This window comes from Meriones unguiculatus, chromosome 12 (genome assembly GCF_030254825.1).
Source record: "Meriones unguiculatus strain TT.TT164.6M chromosome 12, Bangor_MerUng_6.1, whole genome shotgun sequence".
Taxonomy (NCBI): Eukaryota; Metazoa; Chordata; class Mammalia; order Rodentia; family Muridae; genus Meriones; species Meriones unguiculatus.
In genome coordinates, this window is record NC_083360.1 from 91,721,616 (window position 1) to 91,746,525 (window position 24,910).

At 43.6% G+C, this 24,910-nt stretch overlaps 1 protein-coding gene and 1 pseudogene across 3 annotated transcripts in view; both read left to right on the top strand.

Annotated features, from left to right (window-relative positions):
* Nucleotides 1–24,910, top strand: part of Eml6 (EMAP like 6) — a 225,456-nt gene that overhangs the window by 103,893 nt on the left and 96,653 nt on the right. For all 3 annotated transcript variants that reach the window (XM_060365115.1, XM_060365114.1, XM_060365113.1), the window contains exon 7: nucleotides 2,349–2,484. In XM_060365115.1, the coding sequence (XP_060221098.1) occupies nucleotides 2,349–2,484 (136 nt within the window). The remainder of the gene's footprint in view (nucleotides 1–2,348; nucleotides 2,485–24,910) is intronic.
* Nucleotides 666–1,972, top strand: LOC110554324 (SWI/SNF-related matrix-associated actin-dependent regulator of chromatin subfamily E member 1-like; annotated as a pseudogene).

Here is a 24,910-nt window from a genome sequence, read left to right on the forward strand (position 1 = left end):
GTTCATGGAGATCTCTCAGGTGTAAGGTCTTGAAGGGCTCCAAACACTGGTGAGGAGCACTCACTGCTCACAGAGACGGGGTGACGAGACGGGGTGACGTTCTCGGCACCCTCAGGGCACAACAGAAACAAGGTGAAGAATGCTTTCTCCTAAAGCCTTCACACTGATTCGCCATTACTTCTTTCAGTGCTGGAGGTTGAACCCGGGGCCTCACATCCGAGGCAGGTCATTAAGCTGCATGCCGAGCTCACTGCTCTTACCACGAAGAAAACCGTAGACAACTCAGCGAAGCAGTTTAGTTACTTTAGAGCCTCCCTTGTCATCTAAGGTGAACTGTTTTCTTGGCTTTATTGCCAAACAATTCTTAAAATAATTAAAAGGTCAGGGTTTGTTTTCATTCATTCAGTGAGCTTCCTCAGTGATGAATTTGTCTGGATCCTTTATCAATGCAATGCAATTGTAACAGTTTTGAATAAATCAAGTAAAATCGTTTCCAAAGATTCAAAGAATTTTGGACGTGAAAAGGGAGTCATCGGAAAGGGAAGCGAAGCCGGAGCTGTGGGTGCCTTTTCGGCCCATGGTGTCTCAGATTCATTCTTCAGCAACTGAGAACCTAATCTTCTAAAAGATCAAAAAGACCATCTTGTGCCCCACCTCCAGCCCCAGCTCCTGCAATACAAATGCCCAGCACACCAGGAGTTGTGGGATAAAATCCATACAGTCATCTCGCCTACAACTATTACAGGCTGGGAGGGAACTGGGCACCAACAGCCGGGTCATGGCATCCTCTGGCACTACAATCCCAAAGCCTCCAAAGCCACCAGCTAAGCCACTGATGCCCTACAGGAGGAACAGCAGAAAAGTCTGGGACCAGTTAAAGGCTTCCAGCCCTGACCTAAAGTTGTGCGAGATTGGCAAGATTATTGGTGTCATGCGGTGAGATCTCACTGATGAAGAAAAATGAGAATATTTAAACGAATATGAAGTGGAAAAGATAGAGTACAATGAATCTATGAAAGCCTGTCATAATCCCCTGCATATCTTGCACACATTAATGCAAAAAGTCGTGCAAAAGCTGCATGAGAGGAAGAAAGTCAACAGAGACAGTCTCGCATGAAGAAGGGAAAACCTCACCTGACTAAGATGGTGGCTTTTCAGTGAAGCATACAACCACTGCCCATTTCCAGAGAAACCACCGCCTCATCAGTGAGATCCTCAGCAAGAGTGCAGTGCCTGATATGCGGTCAGTCATCACAACAGCTAGAATGCAGGTCCTCAAGTGACAGGTCCAGTCTTTAGTGGTTCATCAGCGGAAACTGGAAGCTGAGCTTCTTCAGATAGAGGAGCAACACCAGGAGAAGAGGAGGAAATTCCTGGAAAGCACAGACCCCTTTAACAGGGAACTTATAAGGTTATGCAGTCTGAAGGTAGAAGATTGCATGGAGAAAATTGCAGCTGAAATTGCACAGGTGGAGGAAAAGGGCAGGAGGAGAGAGTGGAGGAGGCAGTGAAGCAAGCTGAGCGCAGTCAGTGTGCCCCTGAGGAAGAGCAAGTGGTGAACAAAGCTGAGAAGATGAGGAGAACATCCCAATGGAGACAGAGCAGACATGCCTTGAAGAAATGACAGGGGGCCAGCAGAACGGTGAAGAAGGCACGTCTACCCCTAGGACAAGGAGAGTGGTCAGGAGGGGTTGGCAGGCTGGACGTAGGAGGGACCAGTGACAGTAATACAGTGCAACAGTAGAGGAGCCACCCACAGACCCTCTGCCAGAAGACGAGAAGGGAGAATAAATGTTGCCTTGTTTTATGTGTCCTAAAACCCTTTTAAAATGGAAAAAAAAAAAAAAAGAAAAGGCATCATCCCATAGTACACAGCATGCCCACACAGCGCTGTTTGTGCTTTTCAGTTTCTCAGAAATGATGCGCTGAGATGCGTCTCAGCCACCTCTACGGTTGTGAAGGGTGTAGCGTGCATGCCCCGAGTCTGCGTCTTTTCTTGACTAGTTTAGAACCTAAGTGTGGCTCCTTTGTAATGTCTTTTCTTAGAAGGCCCAGTTGTCAAAGGCAGGGATTTGATTCTATATCTGCTTTAACCAAGACATTCATAAGTAACATTTTGGGCAGTGGCAGTAATAGTGTGATCAAATAAGATGTGCTGACGGAATTATTTTGCTTCCTGGTGGTCTGTGATTACTGGGATCTAGCTGAGATGCAGTACGTTGATCTGCTGTCAGACTTCAACAGAAAGCAGCAGCTGCTTTTCTTTTGTTTTGGTATGTTATTTTTAATCAGCAACAGTGGCATTTATAACGATTGCAGGATTGAGTTTTACCTCTTCTGATTGACAGGCTGGAATCTTTAGCATGTATCCTTGTGAAGAGGGCTTTGCTACTGGTGGGCGAGATGGCTGTATACGATTGTGGGACACTGATTTCAAACCAATAACCAAAATTGATCTCAGGGAGACGGAGCAAGGATATAAAGGTAACGTACGCACTAGTATATACCACATGCTCTAAGAGCGTCACGTACAATGTCACGTTTCGTAATTTTCTTTACGAGAAGTGACTATAAGGGCTGGGGAGATGGCTCAGCTGTTAAGAGCATGTTTTGCTCTGATGGGAGGCATGGTATAGTTCCACCATCTACGTGGTGGCGTACAACTGTCCGCAATTCCAGGCCCAGGGATCTCATGCCCTCTTCTGGCTTCTGTGGGTATTACACATGCACACAGAACACATACATGCATGCAGAAATATCACCCGCACAAATGAAAGCTTTCAAAAGAATTAAATATGTGAATTGTATATTCTACCTGTTTGTATCTGCCTTATTCCTGAAGACTTTCAGGGTTTACATATATTGAACACAAGCTCCAAAGTATGTTGAAGAAGGAATAGATACCTTTGCTCCTGCTTGGCACTAAGATGCAGTAGTTCTGTAGCAAAGGCAGATTACATTACAGCAAAGATGCTGAGTGGTTTCCCAGAGTATGGGATGATTTTCAGTGATGGAATGAAGGATTTCTGGACAAGGTAGTCAGTAAATGTGATGATGTCCGGCCTCTGGAAACAAATCTGTGGCCACGTGCGGCACTTTGCTGGCTGGGGTAGACTTCAGATAGAAGAAAACGTGGACTATGTGTCCTTCAGACCGTCTTCCTGAAGCAGTGTTGTTTCCAGTCAAACTTTGTCTTTAAGTTTCTCAGCCGAACAGTGCGCTGGATGGTGTGATTCATCTTGTCTGACAGGCTACCCTCTTCCTTCTGCCGTTCACTGGTTCCTCTTACGGGAGCTATGGTTGCCTAAAACCAGACTTCATAGACAGTTCTAGAGTTTGGTTTCCACTTTACTCCATCAAAAGGAGGAGGTCAAGATCCTTAAGTTCTCCACAATAGAATGTGGTTTTGAGTAAATTTATCCAGAAATAATTCAAATATGTAGAAGCAGGTTAGTTTTCCTAACAGCCACATTAAAACAAAAACAAAACAAAAAAACCCCAAAACCCTTCAGCCAAGCAACAGCAGACTTACCTGCCTGGTGAGCATGTGCAGAGTGCGGGGGAGGCAAGGATGGGGAGAGGGTGGGAAGGAACGGTACAGACAGGACAGAGGGGCAGCAGAGCCATACACTTTGTCCCACTCTCAGAGAAATCTTAACCTGCTCTGCCCATTCCTTGTTTCAAAAATGGAGGTAAACTGCATTTGAGAGGCGCGGATTCAGGTAAAGCAGCGTCAGGATTACTTGGCTCTCGGTGTGGATGTAAGACTACATGAGCAGATTTGTCTTCAGAAGGACTTTTTTTTTTTATATGAATGAACTTTTTCCCCATCTTTTTGCTCTTGGGTAACAGTGGCTGTTGACTTCATTTCCATGAAGACTGTGTTTTGTGGGGGTTTGTTTTCATTTTCATTTTCTTAAAAGGACTTTCTAAACATTCAGCAAGAGCATTTTCGTGTTCCAATTCTATGACATCACACTTGCTACCTTGACTCTCAAGCCTGAAAATATTAATTGAAGCAATGAGACAGCTCAGCAGTAAAGGCACCTGATGCCAGCCCTGACTACCTGAGTCCAGTCCCTGGAACTTGCATGCTAGGGAGAAGAAACTGAATCCTGTAAGTTGTCCTCTGACCTTCATATGTATGCTGTGGCAGTGCACATTTATGCATGTGCACATCTGTGTACGCACACACACACACGTAACTATGTAAATATATGTAACTTAAAAATGAGTTAAAATGAAGGAATGCTTATTGGCATTCATGAGCTCTTACTCAAAGATCTCGCTTGCTGCACAAGCTGTGAAGACATCTGTCGCCCTTCCTGTTGACTTCTAGATTTATGAAATATAGCTGGCAATTTCTAAGTTTTTTTTAATGCAAAATTTCCATACACTTCCCCCTTCTAATAAATTAGTTGTCAGCAGGAAGAGCTTTAAAATGAACCGAGGAAAATCCTATACTTAGGAAAAGGATGCAACTTTGTTATAGAGAGATGCTGCTCATCAGTCCTCTGCCATTTTTCTAGTCAGCTCTGGGCTAATTAAAGCATTTGACTTCTAGAAGGAGCAGCACCTCTACTTTAAATTGACTATGGGTCAGCTCGCCAGGTGTGTCACACTCACATCAACAGGACGGATGGACTTAGGGCTCAGCCCTCCCCACAGCTTACCGAAAGCTGTCCTCACACCCTGAGGATTCACCACCACCACCACCACCCCCTGGTCAAGGGAACTCTCGCCCTTCAGTCACACCAATAACTTTTGTGCCTTTTGTGAGTGAACAGAATTTTTTTCACTAATCGTATGTTCAACAACTTTTCTTTAGCAGCAGTTTTACATGATTATATAAATCTGCAACTGAATTCATCCAAAATCTTTAATTTGCGGTTTTGAAAGTCAAATTAGAACTAAAAGATTGCTTTTATGACTAGTTTGGCAACAAAACCTGATGTTAACTGACACAATGCCATTTTCTGCCCATATAATGTAAATAATCATGCATTTCACCACAGAAATGTTGTATTCAGCTGGACACGTGCTGTACATCTGTAAACCCATCACTTGGGAGGTGGAGGAAGGAGCTTGTGACTTTGAGGCCGCACAGGATTCTTTGTCAAGACCTTGTCTTAAGAAAAGGGGGGAGGGATGCTGCCTGCTGGAGGCTCACAGCCTGCAGGGGTGAGCAGCAAGATGCCCCCTCCCCAGATCTATAACCTTCCCTCTGGAGGAGGCCTGCCAGCCCCAAGATCATCAAAGCCTGTGGGTCCCCAGGTACAGCCTTTCCCCTACCTGCCATGGGACACAGACAGCAGGTTGTAAGCTTCCCCCACCACCATCCCTCTAAAGAAGGCAGGCAGGCCCCAGGATCATCCAGGCCTTGTTGGCATAATGTTCTTTTGGAATGTATACACCTTACCATTGTTCATTCAAATGCTAATTTCTCTCCCCCAGAAAATTATCTGATTTCAATCCAGACATTGCATTGTGATATTTATTCTAAGCATCACCTGTCTCAACTTTGTGTAAACATGCCAAAATAAAACAACCAGCCACAATGTTGAGCAATGGAGAGGAAGGAGTAGGAGGGAGAGGGGAGGAATCAGAGGACAGGAAGGAGTGGGAGGCAGATGAGGATCGAGAGCTGGGAGAGAGAAGCTGCAGAAGAGGTCTTGGAACTATATGACGAGATGGACTGGACCTAAGATATCACTAAAAGCAAGTATAATGGGTAAAATCTGAATGGTAGGAAATTATGTGGGCTTGGAGGTTTAGGATGGAACAACTATTGCCCAGCATTGTGCTCTAGATTAATTAAATAAATACCAGTCTCTGTGTGGTCATTGGGTATACAGCTGGTTTAGGATTAACAGCAGCTTTACTAAAAGATACATCGATAGTAAATATTTATGCTTAATACAACAAGACTTGCAAGAGCCAAGTTAAAGCCTGCCCAGCCTTTCTCTTGCCTGCTTGAGACACAGCCAGCAGAGGAGCATGCAGGCCTGCAGGTCCCCAGGAATACCCAGGCATCAGAAGTAAGCACTCTGCTATTCCTTCAGCTCCACTGTCAGACCCAGGGTTCTGCCTGCTTCCAGGAGGAGTCCTGTCAGTATCAGGAACATCAAGCCAAGACCAGTGTCAACCAGATGGCTAAAGGCTAGTGAACAAATAGAATCAACAAGAGCCAGGGCAATATGGCATCACCAGAGCCCAGCTATCCTGCTACAACAAGCCCTGGACACAATGACACAGCCAAAACAGAAGAAGACCTTAAATCCAACCTTATTAAAGACAATAGAGGCCTTAAAAGAGGATATGAATAAATCCTTTTAAAAAAGACAAGAAAACGCAATCAAGTAAATTCCATGAAGAAATACAAACAAGTGAAGGAAATTAATAAAACTGTCCAAGACCTGAAAATGGAAATAGAAACAATAAAGAAAATGAAAATTGAGGAAATCCTGAAGATGGAAAAACTAGGAAAGAAAACAGGAGCTATAGACAAAAGCATCCCCAACAGAATACAAGCAATGGAATAGAGAATCTCAGGTGTAGAAGACACAGTTGAAGAAACTGATAACATCAATTAAAGGAAATGTTAAATCTAAAAAGTTCTTAACACAAAACATTTAAGAAATCTGGGACACAATGGAAAGACCAAATCTGAGAACAATAGGAGTAGAAGGAGAAGATTCCCAGCTCCAAGCCCCAAAAAACATTTTCAACAAAATCATAGAAGAAAATATTCCTAACCTAAAGAAAAAGATACCTGTAAACATAAAGGAGGCGTACAGGACAGCAAATAAATTGGACCAAAAAAGAAAAATCTTCCCACTGTAAGACCTGGGGTCTCACAGCTCAGGAGTTCAATCGAGTCCTTCCCAGAAACTCCCCCAGACCAAGACTCATTGCAAAAGCAAGAGGTTTATTAACCATTGTACAACGGGGTCACCCCTGCCAGTCAGCAAAGAGTGGCACCAGGAAATAAAGGCCTTTAGGTTTTTAAAAGAAAAATTGCGGGAAATTTGAAGTTGCAGTTTTGGCAATTTAGGATTGGATGAGGAAGCTATAAAGTAAGATAATTGGTTAGTCTTAGGTGCTCAAGCTTGGCCAGTCCTGCCAAGTGTGGATGCAGCTGCAATTTAAGGTGGGGGTGGTTAGCTCATCCTTGAAGATTAGGGGCTACAGACTTTTGGCTGGAGGTCAAAAGCTACTCAGAAGAAGTCTAGGTTCATTGCTAAGAAACGCTATCTCAAGGACAAGGGTCTGGTCCTTCTTTTGCTGAGTGAAGGTCATTGCTTGCTTGCCCTTTTTTTTTATATCTGTCCTCACAGATAGGGTCACATTCCTTCACTCTCTGGAAAGGTACTAAGAGGCTTTAGCTTAACCTGGACCTAAAACTCAAAACTATAGGCTTTAGAAGACATATAGGTTACAAAGTTAGTCTAACCCTTTCACTACCACATAATAATCAAAACGTTATAAATGTACAGAACAAAAAAAGACTATTAAAAGCTGCAAGGAGAAAAGACCAAGTCACATATAAAGGCAGACCTATCAGAATTATACCCAACTTCTCAACAAAGACTCTAAAAGCAGGAAGGGCCTGGGCAGATATCTTACAGACTCTAAGAGACCAGACATCTCAGCAAAACTTTTAATCACCATAGATGGAGAAAAAAGATATTCCACAACAAAAACAAATTTAAATAGTATCTATCCATAAACCCAGCCCGACAGAAGGTACTAGAAGTAAAATTCCAATCTGAGGCTAACTACACCCAGGAAAACACAGGAAATAAATAACCCCATATCAGCAAAACCAAAAGAAGGGAAACATGCACAGACACACAAACACACACACACACACACACACACACACACACACATACTCTACCACCAACATTAAAACAATAGGAAGTAACAACTGGTCATTAATACCTCTCAACATCAATGAACTCATTTACCCAATAAAAAGACACAGGCTAACAGAATGGGCATGAAAACAAGAGCCACCTTCTGCTACATACAAGAAACACAGTTCAGCAACAAAGAGACATTATCTCAGAATAACTGGGCTGGAAAAAGGTTTTTTAAGCAAACAGACCTAAGAAGTAAGCTGGAGTAGCCATTCTAGTATCTAATAAAAAAGACTGTCACCCAAAATTAATCAAAAGAGACGAGGAAGGACACTTCATACTCATCAAAGAAAAAAATCTCAGTTCTGAGAATCTATGACCCAACTTCAAGTACACCCTCATTCATCAAAGAAACATTACTAAAGTTTAAATCCCACATCGAACCCTGCACATTAATAGTAGAAGATTTCAACACCCCACTCTCACCAGTAGACAGATCATCAAGACAGAAACCAAACAGAGAAATAATGAAATTAACAGATTTCATGAATCAAATAGCCCTAACAGGTATCTACAGAACATTTCACCACAAAGCAAAAGAATATACATTCTTAGCACCTCACAGAACCTTCTTCAAAGCTGACCATATACTCAGATACAAAGCAGGCCTCACTAGATATAAGAAAATTAAAATAACTTCTTGTATCTTATCAGACCACCATGTATTAAAACTGGATTTCAACAAGTGAACAAGAGAAAATTTACAAACTCATGGAAACTGAACAAGTCTCTATTCAGTGACCACTGGGTCAGGGAAGAAATGAGAAAGAAATTAAAGACTTTCTAGAATTCAATGAAAATGAAGGCACAACATACCCAAACTTATGGGTATGTTGAATTGAAGCAGTGCTAAGAGGAAAGTTCATTGCACTAAATGTCTTCATAAAGAAATTACAAAATTCTCATACTAGCAATTTAAAAGCACACCTAAAAGTTCTAGAGCAAAAAGAAGCAAACACACCCAAAAGGAATAGATGGCAAGAAATAATCAAATTCAGGGCTGAAATCAAGTTATAAACAAAGAGAACAATACAAAGAATCAATGAAACCAAGAGGTGGTTCTTTGAGAAAATCAACAAGATAGACAAAGCTCTAGCCAAACTAACTAAAAGGCAGAGACAATGGTATACAAATTAGCAAAATCAGAAACAAAAAGGGGGACATAACATCAGACACTGGGGAAATCCAAAGAATCATTGGGTTTTACTCTAAAAGCCTATATTCTACAAAATTGGAAAACCTAAAGGAAATGGACAGTTTTCTTGAGAGATTTCACTGACCAAAGTTAAATAAAGATCAGGCAAACAATCTAGACAGTCCTATAACCCCTAAGGAAATAGAAGCAGTCATCAAAATTCTCCCAACCAAAACATGGTTTTAGCACAGAATTATACCAGACTTTCAAAGAAGAGCAATACCAATACACCTCAAACTATTCTACAAAATAGAAACAGAAGGAACTACACCAAGCTCATTCTATGAAGCCAGAGTCACCTTGATACCTAAACCACACAAAGACTCAACAAAGAATTTCAGATCAATTTCCCTCATGAACACTGATGCAAAAATACTCAATAAAATACTCAATAAAATACTCACAAACTGAATCCAAGAACACATCAAATACATCATCCACCATGATCAAGTAAGCTTCATCCCAGGGATGCAGAGATGGTCCAACATATGAAAATCCATCAGTGTAATCAACCATATAAACAAAATGAAGGAAAAAAAAAACACATGATAATCTCATTAGATGCAGAAAAAATTCAACACCCCTTCACGATAAAAGTCATGAGGAGATCAGGAATACAAGGCACATAATAAACATAATAAAAGCAATATACCGCAAGCGGATAGTTAACATCAAATTAAATAGAGAGACACTCAAAGCAATTCCACTAAAATCAGGGACAAGACAAGGCTGCCCATTTATCTTCAATATAATACTTGAAGTTCTAGCTAGAGCAATAAGAAAACTAAAGGAGATCAAGGGGATACAAATTGGAAAGAAAGAAGTCAAAGTATCTCTATTCACAGATGATATGATAGTATACATAATTGACCCTCAAAATTTTACTAGATAAACACCTTTAGCATAGTGGCTGGATATAAAATTAATTAAAAAAAAAAATCAGTAGCCCTCCTGTATACAAATGATAAACAGGCTGAGAAAGAAATTAGGGAAAAAAACACGCTTCACAGTAGCCACAAACAATATAAAATATTTTGTTGTAACTCTAACCAAGCAAGTGAAAGACCTGTGAGACAAGATCTTTAAGTATCTGAAGAAAGAAATTGAAGATATCAGAAGCTGGGAAGATATCCCCTACTCATGGACCAGTAGGATTAACATAGTAAAAATGGCTGTCTACAGATTTAATGCAATTCCTATCAAAATTCCAACACATTTTTTTTTTTTTTACAAAATTTTGAAAGAGTAATTCTCAACTTAAAAAACCCAGGATAGATGAAACAATCTTGTACAATAAAAGAACTTCTGGAGGTTATCTCCATCTCTGATCTCAAGCTGTACTACAGAGCAACAGTAATAAAAACTGCACGGTATCGGCATAAAAACAGATAGATTGAATAATGGAATTTAATTAAAGACCCAGAATTAAGCCCACACTGCTACAATACTTGATTTTTGACAAGAAGCCAAAATCATACAATGGATAAAAGAAAGCATCTTCAACAAATTGTGCTGTTTAACTGGATGTCAACGTGTAGAATAATGCAAATAGATTCATATTTCTTACCTTGTACAAAACTTAATTCCAAATAGATCAAAGACTTCGACATAAAGCCAGAAGCACTAATCTATTGGAAAAGAAAGTGGGGAAGAGCCTTGAACTTATTGGTACAGGAGATAACTTCCTGGACGGAACACCAACAACTCAGTGCAACAATCAATAAATGGGACCTCCTGAAACTGAAAAGCTCTGTGAAGCAAAGGACACTGTCAATACGACAAAACAACAGTCTACGGATCGGGAAAAGATCTTCACCAACCCTACATTTGATAGAAGGCTAATATCCAACATATAAAAAGAACTCAAGAAATTACATACCAACAAACCAAATAACCCAATTAAAAAATGGGGTGCAGCAGAGCTAAACTGAGAGTTCTCAACAGAGGACTCTTTAATGGCCAAAAAGCACTTAAAGAAATGCTCTATCTCCTTACTCATCAGGGAAATGCAAATCAAAATGACTGAGATTCCATCTTACATGTCAGAATGGCTAAGATAAAAAACTCAAGTGACAGCACATGCTGGCAAGGATGTGGAGAAAGGGGAACCATCCTCCATTGCTGGTGGGAGTACAAACTTGTACAACCATTTTGGAACTCAATCTGGCACTTTCTCAGAAAATTGGAGATAGTTCTACCTCAAGACCCAGCTATATCATTCTTGGGCAAATACTCAAAATATGCTTCACCAAACCACAAGGACATTTGCTCAACTATGTTCATAGCAGCTTTATTTGTAATATCCAGAAACTGGAAACAACCCAGATGTTCCTCAAAGAATTGATAAAGAAACAGTGGAACATTTACACAATGGAATACTACTCAGCTATTAAAAACAAGGACATCATGAAATTTGCAGGCAAATGGATGTCACTAGAAAAGATCCTGAGTGAGGTAACCCAGATCCAAAAAGGCGCAAGTGACAGGAACCCAGCATAACTGTCACCTGAGAAGCTTTGTCCAGCAGAAAATGGAAACAGACAGAGACCCACAGGAACTCAGGGAGTCTTCTGGAAGAGTTAAAGGAAGGACTGAAGAAGCTGGAGGGGTCAAAGACACCACAAAAGACCTACAGAGTAAACTAACCTGGGCCCATGGGGGCTCATAGAGACTGAACCACCAACCAGAGAGCATGCATGGGCTGGTCCTAGGCCCATGACACATATGGAGCCGATGGGCTGCTTGGTCCTCAAGTGGGTCCCCTAACAAGTGGAGTGGGGCCTGTCTCTGACTTGGACTCTGTTGCCTCCCTCTGGATTCTGTTTCCCTAGCAGGGATGCTTTGTCTTGCCCTGGTGAAAGAGGAGGCGCTTAGTCCTGATGCAACCTGATGTGCCAGAGTGGGTTGGCACCCTGGGTGGAGGAGAGGGAAGGGGGGAAGACAGGGTGGGACTTGAGGAGAGGAGAGAGAGGGGTTACAATTGGGTTCTAAAATGAACAAATAAATATATTACTGAAGGGAAAAGAAAAAGCGGGCAAAATGAAATGTTTTATTTATGTACTACCCCATATCCCACTAGACACATGAACCACAAATCCTAAACCTTTTCAGAGGTATGTATTTCTGGGAATTTGAATTCTGAAATTTTCGTGATGGGAGAGATGGGATGCTAGTGAGAGCAACTCTGTCATCTTATGGACAGGAAACAGAGCAGGACTTGTTAACATCGTGTTAATCACACATGTAGGGCTTCAATTCATCTCACACCAAGTGTAACAGCACATTTTGCATCCCATTTAAAAAGCAAATTGGTGATCTGGGTGAAACAATGAGGCTTCAAAGTGACTATTATGGTTGTTAAGAAAAGGTAAAACTAATTTTTAAAGTGTGTCAACCAAAGTGAATTACTGTAGGCTTAGATTTTTCACCAAACCTACTTTATTCAGCATTCTTAAACACCTTTATCTTCCTTCTAACCCCCACCCCCACCTTACGTAGGAAATTAGTATGAGAAAGGGCTGTAGACCTTTTTTAACCATTCTTCCTGATTAGCGTTGATGGGTCTTTAGGGGATTACCTAACTCAGTCATCAAGATAACAGCAGTTCAGTCCAAAGGCCAATACCACGCAGCAACAAACAGTCAGCAAAAGCCACAAGACTCAGTTGGATTGCCCTGAGAAGTTCCCTGGAATACTTCTGTCTTTGAAGTCAAGTCAAGCTTGAAGATGAGCGCAGTGATGTCAATCCATAAAGTGATGTCTCACTGTGCATAGGCCTCTATGTATGTCCTCTCCTCAAAGTCCAACCATGGATGTCCTCAGCTGGCCAAAGTCACGCCCCTCGTACAATAGAGCTCGCAGCAAACATCACCATCAGGTGCCCTCTCAGAAGCCAACCTCCAGCAAAACATTGCGTGCCCAGCATGCCACAAAACATCACATGACAAAACTGAGTCTTCAATGAAACCAGAAACTTCCACTTTAAATTATTTCTGTTGTGACAAAATATTTTGACCTAAATGTTACAGAGTGTAAAGAGAATATAGTAAATATTCACTGGAGATGCATTATTTATCCATTCTTTAAATTTTTACTAAGCATCTGCTGAGATGTGTGCCAAAGGGCTTGATAAATAGTTCTGAAAAGCATGCTTGAGTCATTATTACATTTTTCAGGGGAGAGCTATATTTTTAATTACAGACACACATTAAATAGTTGTTGTGTCTAATGAGCTATAAACTGTGATTCCAAAGAGATCTGCATCAGAAAAATCATAGAACAGGAGCTGGAGGCTGTGGCTGTGGTCTGCAGGACACGGGATATCCTTTTGTAGGCTTGTAACCATGTTCGTTGCCTGCTTCCTGGTCTGGACCATTGTTGATCTCACAGATTCCAACACTCGCTTTGTGACTTGTATCCCTGCACTGTTCTTTACCCAATGGCTTTAAGAATTCTTTTATGTTTATACAAGCCAGGTCACATTCCTTCTCTCTCAAAACCCTCCAATGATTCCCTATTTTTCTCAAGCATCCAAAGTGCTTATGAGGTCCTCATTGCTCATGCTTCTTCCTCTGCTTTCCCCAGGCTGGCTCACACTTTCTCCTCTGTGCCACAGACTCTGCCCTCTGTCTGTGATGTCCCGTCTAGGCTTGAGCCTCTTCTCCAGTGAATCCTGCATTGCCCTTATTTGGAACTGCATTTCGCTTCCAGCCGCTAGACACTCCTGATGCTCCTTCCAGATGCACTAGTGCTTTCCACCTTGAGACATACAGAACAACTTGCCTGTGTGTAATTTTCACCGTCCTTGTTTGTTTCAACTGGGCTGAGAATCCCTTGTTCCCTGATGCCTCTGGAGGGCTTATCATAGTGCCCTGGAGGCCTGGAACAGCTCAGACGAGTGAAGATCACATTCTGAGAGGAGTGCAGTGGAACCAAGTGCCAACCCAGCTTAAGGAGAAGCATGTAGTTAAATCCCTTCTTGTTAACCCTCCCAGGGACTTGGATAGAAGTCCTACCATGGGTTTGGGACATGAGTATAGTGCTCACGTTATCAGTCGGCAGGGCACTTTTGCTCTGCCCAGATGGAAGCTGTAGTTAGGCCAGGAGAAGCGCTTGAGTGTTGGTCTTCTGTGGCTTTTGTCTCTTGTACTGTTTGGCGGCAGACAGGCGAGATAGCAAAAAGTGGTGTCTTTGGTGTTATAATCCCTGTGCAGGCCCTGGGTGCCTGTAGTTCCTCAGCTGGCAACACTGGGCACTTATAGCACCTGGCGGGGTCTGCAATCCTTGGCCCAACAGGCTTGACAGCTCCCCAGAATTCTCCCAGCAACCAGAGCCCATTTCTCCTCTCTGGATTCTTATGGCCTTTTTTTCTTCAGTCTCCATATCCTTCTCTCTCTTTCGGTCTCTCTGCTCCCAGCACTCTTTGTTATCTTGTCCTGACAGCTCTGGAGCTGTTCCACTACTTGTTCAGATGTCTTCAGGTCACTCTTTGACCCTTGTGCAGCTCAGCCTGCTGGAAGCTCAGCAGCTGTTCCCACTTCTGGTCCCCTGCCTCTGCTGCTGCCCCCTCTCTGCTGTCTTTGCTACTCCGTTCTTTGTGTTCCAGTTAAGCCCAAACTCCTGAAAGCAAGAAAAACCCACTTGGGAGAAACCTTTGTTGACCCTAATGTTAGACCACCAGAGGAGACCGCACAGGAGAGTGTCAGCCAGCTGATTCACTAGCCTGAGCCATCTGCTTTTCTAGCCAAAGGAGGAATGTTCTGGACTAATGGTAGCTTTGCCTCTTGAGCACTATTTATAGCCATAGAGGTTTGTGTTTGGACCAGTCACAGTCTTGCAAAAGCCTGATTAAATTTTCAAGCACTGCAGACCAGAGCTGCGTGCTCCGAAGCCTGGGAAACCAGCTCTGGTGGTTGTGTGGTTTCTCAGGGCATCTACAGCATGTCTAAGATGGCTGTGCTGTGTAAGGATGCAGCCACCTGTCCATTTGAGTAATAGTCCCTTTGTTTAAGATTCGGGGAAATGGGATAGTCTAATTCATGAATCAATTAGTGAGTGAAGTTGTCCCTGTGTCTTTTCTTATTTATGGGAATGTGAACATCAGGGTGATTACGATAAGAATTTAAAGAACTGATCATTGACACTAATTGTGACTTTAGACGATCTCAGGAGTGACTAACACCTGTCCACTGTGGGTCCTCCTTATCTGTGTCCCTCAGTCCATTGCATTACTTTCCTGCTGCTGTGATAAAATACTATGAGCAAGGCAACTTGGAGAAGAAAGCTTACTTAGGCTTATAGTTCCTGTGGTTTAGAGTCCAAGATGTTGGAGCAAAGGAATGGTGACAGGAAGCTGAGGGCTCACAGCTTGAACCACAAACATAAAACATAGAGGGAAGACTGGAAATAATATGAATCTTTATAAACTATAAAAGCCTGCCCCCAGTGCCAAACTCAATTCAACAAGGTCACATCCCGTGAGACTCCCCAGACAGTGCCACAACTGGATGAAGCACTCAAATCCACAATGCAAGACCCCACTTGGAGCTTTTCTCAACCCAAGGCAGGGTGAAACAGGAGGAGGTAGGAGTCTGGATTCTTCGCTGCTATTAATTTTGGGCTATTCTTATTCCTCAGAATACCCTAGGGACCAGATGCCCTAGCATTTTTCAAATCGGACTGATTTCATTTTCTAGAAGGTATTTGGTATTGCCTAGAGACATTTTTGATTGTGGAAACACCACAAGCTTTATGGGAAGCTGTGGGCGGAGGTCCGGGATGCTACCGAATGTGTTATACTGGCCAGGACAGTGCCTGCACTGAAGAACCATGTGGATCCAAGTGCAGCAGTGGGGAAGCCGAAGACCAGCTCTCAAATCTGAGAGCCTCTGCTTACCAGAGAAATGTAACCAGCACATCCTGTTCTCCGGGTCCCCGGGAGGGCACCGTTCTCCTCCTCTCTCCCCAGCTTCTGTCAGACTCTGGCCAATTCTGTATGTTAGTAAGTGTAAATAGTGCTGCCGTAAACGCAGGTAGCCTCTATTTCTTTGGTATGTTGATTTCATGTCCTTCGAATAACCTAGAAATAAGATGGCTAGATCATACGGTAGATCTAATTTCAGTTTTTAAAGTTCCTCCTCAATGTTATCCACAGTGGCTTTGCTAATCTGCATTGCTGACAACAGTGAGTAACTCTTCCCTTTTCTCATGAGCATTTGCTATTTACTTCCTGTAATAGCTGTCCTAAATTGGCATATTACCATAGTTTCAATTTGCATTTCTCTAGTATCTAGTTATATTGAGCATTTTTATGCATTTGTTAGCCATTGCATTATTTTGAAAAGTATCTGTTCAGATCATTTGCTCATTTTAAAATTAGATTACTTGAGGTTTCTTTGCTTTTTTTATTTCCATATGTATTCTAGAGATTAGCAGTCCATCAGATAAATAATAGCTGGCAAAGACTTTCTCTCATTCTCGTTGGTTGTCTCTTTGCTCCGCCGATGTTTCCTTTGCCGTACAGGCTGTTTTAATTTTGTCTAATCCCACTTGTGAGTTTTCTTTTCTTTTGTAGATTCGGGTCTTACATTTAGGTCTTTGATCCATTATGAATTGATTTTTGTTTTAGAGTGAGAAATAGTAGTGATCAAGTCTGTGAACAAACTGAATATTAAATTTTCCAAGACCATTTATTGACGAGATTATCATTTCTCCATACAGTCATACAATTGACAATCAGTTTACTATGCTAGCTTTTTCCCCCTGGGATCTCATTTTAGTTTCATTTATCTGCTTGTTTTCATGCAAATGCTTTGCTGTGGTAGCTCTCTATAGAATACTTCTGGCCCTGGCTGGAAAAAATATATTATTGTTTGCTCCAGAAAGAACATTATATACTGCTGTAGTGTTTTTTTTTTTCCCCCTTAAGAGTTAAGCCACTGGACCTATAAATCACTGGCCAGGAGTCCACCCACCCAAAGTCATGCTAAGGAAATGGGAAGACTAATTATACCCTCAATGAGACAATATAATTATTCTCAGAAAGCCTTCTTCCATGTAGTCACATACAGAGCCTCTACGGGGTAAGTTGCCCATGTTCTTCTGATTCCAACTCAGAAAAGCATAACTTTTTCTTATTCTTCTCTCTTTTCTTTTGCACACTGGCCAAAATACTAACCTTTCTTCTTTCTTCCTCATTCAAAAGGCATGACTCTGTCTCTCTTTTCATCTCCCCCACCAGCAACTGCTGGTAGCTAGCTCTCTAATAAAATTATGCTCAAACTTTCCTTATGAGTCTGTTTCTAAACTTCTTGTTGAAGAATCTAAGAACACAACAAAGGGAACCTTTAATTATCTAGCAACATTACAAATGTCCACTTTGTCATTTATGACTTTACTTAGCTCTTCTTTCTTGCTTAGTGCTGTATTTGGCTAGGCTTGGGTCCTGGAACCTGAAAAGGGAAAGAAAGGCAACAGACACACAAACAGAAAAGCCAGGATCTGGTGGGACTTTGTTACTGCTATGACTGCCTCAGGGAGCTTCACACAGCACGGGGAAGGCAGCAGTCTCAGGCCAGAAACACAGGGGAGGAGGAAGGTGCAGGTGCTAGTCTTTGCACACACTGGTCCATCCTCCATAAACACCCACTCTCAAGCACCCAGACTCCACAGGAAAGAGTTGCCATTTGAGCCCAGGCCACGTGGGCAATGGCTTTGCCTATGGTCTCAAGGTCTAAGGCTTCAAAATGGCTGTGCCCTTGTCAACTATGCAGTTTTCTCAGGACTCCATTCACTCGGGGCTTCCTCTGCTCCCTTTGCAAATTCAGAAATGCAGAGACATCATTTTTTCTCATTTTCCTCTTCCTCCGATGTCATCATGGCCATCTCTTCCTCCCTCTCTGTGCTCTCCATACTCCCTTAAAATTGTACCAGGGCCCAGTGAATGCTAGGTAAGTGCACCTACCCTTTCTTGATATTTCAAAGGACTTGTTCTCAAGCTCACATATTCTTCCTTTGCTTGATCTAACCTACCATTTTGGCTTTTTAAAAATCACATATTTTTTTTGAGAATTGTATACAATGTGTTTTAATCCTATTCATCCCCCCAATTCCTCCCAGATTAAGCTCCTTACCCACCCAACTTGACACCCTGGAGTTCTGCCAGAAGTCACACCCCTAAAGAAAACTGAGTCCCCCTTCCTAGCAGCTATCAAACGTCAGTAGTCAAGTAGGGGTGGGACTTCATGCCCACCACAATCCTTCTTCGTGCTGGGCTTATATCTGGCTTGAACATGGGCAGCTCTCGTGCACGCTGCCACAGTTTCTGTGAGTTCACGTGGGCAGCCGCCCTGCTGTGTCTCGAAAACTGAAGTCACCCTCCACTTCTGGCTTCCACGATCTTCTTGCCCCTGTGCACACTCTTCAAGCTTTTGACTACATTTTCATTTCTGTTACTGAGCTCTTTCTTCCCAAGATTTCCATCTAGTTTCTTCTCAAACTCTCCCTGCTGAATTTCTCATCAAGACATTATGTTGTCTTCTTAATTTCATCTGTCTGCCTGTGTTCTCTTAGAGCTCACTCCAGTTTTCTGCTGTGTATTTTGTCCATGCTGAATTCTTTAGGTTCTAGCAATGATGGTTGTGTTCTTTTGGGGGCATATTACCTTATTTTTCATATTTCTTATGTTCCTATATTGAAATTTGCATGGCTAGTAGATCGATTATCTTTGCTACTCCTGTGGGGGTGGTCATCTTATTCACCAGCTTGGGATGCTGGCTTGCTATAAACAGCTGGTTTTATTTCTAGATGGCACCATAGCGTCCTCTGTCTGTAGCTTTGTGGGTTTTTTTCTATAATTAATTATTATTACCTATAGCATGCTTACAGTAAAGTCAGTGACCTACCATTTCTGCAGTACCATTTCTACATAGGTATAGAGACAGTAGCAGCTCAGGCAGGTGTGGTGCACACAGCAATGAGAGTGCGTAGCTCATTGTGTAACTTCTTGCATTGGAGTGCTGGCCTTAATCAGGCATTAGAGGTCTCCTCTCTTACAGTTGATGCTAACTCTGCTAAGAGCGAAGCTCCTGGCAGGGGTGGACGCAGCAGTAGTTAAGGATCTGAAGCTGTTGCCCTCTGTCCAGTCAGCGGTGCTCCCCCAGATGCTGAACAGGAAGCGGCAGGGACAGAAGCTGCAGCACTACTTGCCCTGCAGTGTGTCTATTTGGTCCTGACAGTAGTGTAGGTGGTGTAAAACAATGGCCGGAACCATGCAGGCTGGCGTTAGCAGGAGCCTCAGTAGTCCCCACGGCCATTGCGTTATAAGCTCTGGCTCGGAGGGACCTGTGGCCCTCAGATCTCAAGGCTCCATTACCCTGAGGGTGAGGCAGCAGTGGGAACATCAGTCCCCTCTTTACCTGTGAGCCACAGGTGCTGCATCACAGGGCAGTGTGGTTTCATTATCACTGACTAGTGAAGGGGAAAGTCAGGAGCTGCAACAGTCCTCCGAGCCACGTCAAATACCTGCCAAAGTCTTTTTCTACATTAAAGTCTAAATACACCTTGGTCGACCGTCATCCCATATGTCTTGTTAAAGATTTATAACCTTCCTTAGAAACAAGACACTAAAGGAAGGCATGCTCAAGCCTGCTGTACTTGCTTATGCTATTTTTTCCTAAGAAGGAGCCCATTATTTCTTTTCCTATTCTTATAATGCTTTCTGATACTAAATCTAATTCATTACTTTTTTTTCTTTTACTCTATTCTTGCTAAAGCTTTTAATAATCTATCAAAAATATATTTCCTTGAATAGTTAGTTGTGCTGTACCAGGAATCATAGAGAAAAATCAAAAGGCTCATTCAATCCTTCATCTGAAAAAGCAGGATTTTTAGAGTACATCTTTTTGGCATAGATGGCCAGGGGGACATCCAGGGACTTCCAGGGAGCGGATTCCCATAGGAAACGTGTCTCCTCATCTTAGCAGCATAATTTTATGCTTATATAACACATTTTTATGCTCACATAGACTCTGGAGTTAGTGTGGCAGCAGGGTTTCTCTGTGTAGCCTTGGCTGTCCTGGACTTGCTTCGTAGACCAGGCTGGCCTCAAACTCACAGAGTTCCGCCTCTGCCTTCCAGAGTGCTGAGGCTGCAGGTGTGCACCACCATCTGGTTGTGATCTGCTTCTTTGAAATGAGATTCAAATCCATGCTAACCCTCCCTAGTCCTTCTAAATGAAATCTCATTCTCATTCTTTACTACCTTTTACCTCGTTTACTCCTAGGCAGTCCTTGGAATTGTATCCTTAGTAAGGATACAATACAGGTTTCCAGGAGACAGCAGTCACGCCGTGTCTTAGTTTGGGTTTTACTGCTGCGCAGGGACACCACGACCATGGCAGTTCTTACAAAGGAAAACATTTAATTGGAGCTGGCTTATAGTTTTGGCGGCCTGGTCCATTATCATCATGGCAGGAAGTATGACAGATCGCAGGCAGACATAGTGCTGGAGCAGGATCTCTATATCTTGATACGCAGACAGCAGGAGACCGTGTGCCACGCTGAGCATAGCTTGAGCACATAGGACCTCAGAGTCTGCCCCACAGTGACACACTTCCTCCAGGAAGACCACACCCACTCCAACAAGGCCACAGCTCCTAAGAATGCCATTCCCGTGGTCGAGCATTCAAACACGCGAGTCTCTGGGGCCATTCCTACCAAACCACCACACCCTCTCTCACAGAGGCTTTTCTTCCCTGTTCTGGGTACACTGACAGAGATGAGAAATATACCTTTTATGGGAAGCTTGGAACTGCTTTAATCTACCTACTATTTTTATTGCTTGCTGTATGATTTGGCAAATCGCATAACTATGTGTGTACACACATGCATATATGTGGTATAGACATGGGATGTGCATGTGTGAGCACACGTAGAGGTGTGTGTATGCATGCATGGAGGACAGATCTTCACCCATTGCTCTCCTCATTTTTAAAATTATTATTTAAATTTTTGACATTAGGTACTTTTTAATATTTATATATTTTGATACTATTTTCATCTCCCCCAACTCTTCTCAGATCCTACCTGCCCAACTCTAGGTTCATTCTCCAACTTTCTTTTCCCCAAATCAAAGCAAAATGAAAATTAAAAAACAAAACAAAACAAAAAAACCAGTAAGACAAAAAACAAAATAAAAATCTCCCACGCCACCTCCCAAAAAAAACATGAAGTCTGGATTGTGTTAGCCAACAACTCCTGGGCATTGGCCCTGCCCTGCAGTGCAGTTGATACAGACTTCATTGGAGACAATGATTTTACCCCTTCCAGCAGGTATTGCTTGCAAATAGCTTTCTGGTTTAGGGATGGGACTTCCTGCTTACTTACTTCCCTCAGTGCTGAGCTTGTCTGGTTTGTACCTGTGCAGGTCCTGTTCGCACTGTTAGTCTCTGTGACACTGCACATATGTGCCTCCGTCCCTTTATGTCTAGAAGATGCTGTTTCCTTGTAGTCAGCCACCACCTCTGGCTCTGTCCGCCGCCCCTTCCACATGGACGCCTGAGCCTCAGGGAGCCCTGTGTCTTAGTTTAGGGGAGCATCCCCTTTGGGATTGAGTGTCCTAAAGTCTCTCACTTTCTGCCCGTTGCCCAGTTCATCGCCACCGACGGCAAGAGGACGCTTCTCTGTAAAGTGCTGATCTGTGGGTATGGCAATATGTCATCAGGAAGCGCTCTGTTGCCCCGATCCTTTAACAGACTTAGCATTAGGTTCCCCTAGGCCTGTGACCTAGCTGGTCTCAGGCGTCTAGCCACGTTAGCGGTGTCACGTATGGTGCCAACTCATGACGTGGTAAGAACAATCAAAGTACGGCTGGTTACTCCCGTGCTGTGCTGCTGCTGCACCAGCATGTCCTGCAGGCAGACTCAGCTGTGTGGCGGGGTGACATTTATGCACTCCTTCAGCACCGTGAATGCTGGTCAACACGGGTGACGTTCCCAGCTGAACCCTCAGTTTCTTCATGTTCAGTGACCCTCTGCCTCATTCTTGAGCCAGGTTTCCTCGCCGAACCTGAGGGTCACCTGTTAGCTAGACCAGCTGGTCAGTGAGCCCTGGGGTCCTTCTGTCCTCCACTTCCCATGTGGGGATTACAGCTGTGCCTCCGTGACCACGTGGATGCTGGGAAACAGAACTGAGTACTCTTGCACAGCAAGCACTTTGGCCCGCTGAGCCATCCCCAGCCCAGTGTAAATGTGAACTTTCTGTGCCTTGGTCACAGATGCTGATCTGGAGCCCATTATGGTCCACAGAGCTGATAGCTGTCAGTGGGAATCCTTACTGCTCACCTGCAGTGCTTGCCCATTGAATTTTTCAAAAGCTTTTTGGGCTCTTTGCTGGGACTCGCTAGTTCTTGGCATTTCTGATGAACCGGGGTGGAGTTTTCAACCTCAGCTGAAGAAGCTTTATTTACAGTCACCTGGCTAACGCTCTCCCTGGGCTTGGGAGGCAGCGTGTTCCAGCCTTGGTGTCTGACCTAGCCATGCTGCTCCGCTCCACACCCACTGAAAGGAATGTCTGGGTAGGTCCAGGTGAGTGGACAGAGCTGGGAACATTGCCCTATCTTCAGGCCTTAGACAGAGGGTCTGAACCACATCCCTCCCTGCTACCAATTTGCCTTTCTGCAGTCAAATAACTAGGAGAAAGGCCATTTCAGTCCAGTGGTAACCTTCTCTGTGCTAGGCCACCACTCTACCATCTGAAAGTTTGCAGTGCTAGCAACATCAGAATAACTTTTAAACCATCAGCTGAAAGGCAAGAGCAGCTGCCCCTCAAGGAGAGGAACCGGTGGCAGCATCCTTGGGGCTCCTGGGTGGTTTCCCACCGGCCTAGACTCTGATCCACACAGAAAACTGTATTGAGACATGAACTTTAAAAAAAAAAAAAAAGACTCTACAAATACCTGCTAGTTAGAATAATAACTTCCATTGATCAGTTAATTTCTCCGATGTCAGGCTCTAGGTCCTGAGCGGCTGTTGAAGCCGCACACTGCTGCGGAGCGGGAGTGCGGATATAGTCTTCACTTACAGGGTGAAAGGTTAAGTAGCTTGTGGTATCCCTAGCTAAGAGGGCTGGAGTATAAATTCATCTGTTGGATGAACTAGTGGAAAGTAAGCACTGCCCATTAACAGGGAAGCATGTGTCAGTATTGATGGGCCACGTCTCTTCGAGCTAGCCTTGGGATTGTAGCAGAGAGCTTTGGGCAGATGTTGGGCTTGACTTTCTAGAAGGAATATAAAACAAAGGCGAATTAAGAATTTGGCTTGGGGAGGGGCAGAGTTCTGCCTTTCTCAGCATAGCGCATAGGGGGCCTGAAATCCAATGTAGACACCTCACCACACTGTCAAAAATACCGATAGCATGCATCTCAAGCACGAAGAGCATCTCAAGAACAGCCTTCCCTGTTTGTCATGTTGTTACTAGCAGCTCTCTAACCTTATTCCAGATAGTAGCCTGTTTCTCAAGTGCCAAAGCAGATCAATCACAGATACAGCAGCTGCCTGCCTTGACCAGCCCAGTGTGACTACTAGAGTCCTGTCTCTGTGCTATGTCAGGGCCTGGAAAAGCCTGATGGACCGGAAGTGCTGCTGGCCTTGCCAGGGAGGTGGCACTCTGCAGGACCCCTCAGAACAGCCTGGAAGAGGCCACAAGGCTCTGTGCAGTTCATGGGCAGAGGCTCAATTAGGCTTAGAGTGAAGCCTGCGGGTCTGACTAAGAGGCTTGAGGCCAACTGTTCCACCGATGTGTCCTTGGGATGCAATTCTTATTTAAGATGGTTATCTCGGAAAAGAAAATGACCCGATGGCGATAAGGGCCCTCAGAGCAAGCGGGTCTGATTTGAAAAACAGATGTAGAGAGCCCGAGTTGATCTCTGAGAGGAAATGTTCACAGCTCACTGTTTGATATAAATGATCAAGGCGTGGGCTTCCCTCTTCTCTCTTGCCTCCCCTTCTGCCTCCTCTTCCCCAGACTTTTTTTTTCCTTCTCCCTTCTTTCACCATGTTCACCTAGACACAGCCTTGTCAAATTAGGCTCCTTGCTTTTGCTAAGCGCTAAGTTTCCCTGCTAAGCCGGTCAGTTCACTAGAAGCCTCTGTTCAAGAAAGTCTATAAAAACAAAGATTGGGAGACATGGGCTGGTGTGTGTCTGTGACTGCACGTGTGTGCATGTCTGTACGTGCTGCTACTCCGTGGGGGTACAAGTGTGTGCGCCAGATGTTTATACTGAGTGTTCTTTTTAATCATTCAGTCATTGTTTTGGTACAGGGTTTCTCACTAAACCAGTGCGCATTGATTTTGCTCTGCTGGCTGCCCAGCAAGCCCTAGGGAACCTCACAGCTCTGCGGAGCTGAGTTTGTAGGCATGGCCATGGTACCCAGCTTCTACAGTGGGTGGCGGGAACCACACTCAGAGCCTGCTGCTTGCGCAGCTGCTGCATTCCCAGCTGCTCATCTCACAGCCCTTCTTGAGCTGCTTAAAATAAAAAGATAAAAGCTGTGGGTTTCCTAGTACTTTTCTGAACTTTTTCATTCCCCCTTTCCAAGGTTATCAAGTAGAGGTGGTGGAAAAATAAATGTTTGCACACTGCACCAAGCAAGACACCAAATGTCAAGTGAGTTATGTCACATACAGGTAGCCCTGTGCCAGAAGAAGGTAGGAAGGAAGGAGAGAGAGACAGGAAGGAAGGAAGGAAGGAAGGAAGGAAGGAAGGAAGGAAGGAGGGAAAGAGAGGAGAGAAGAAAG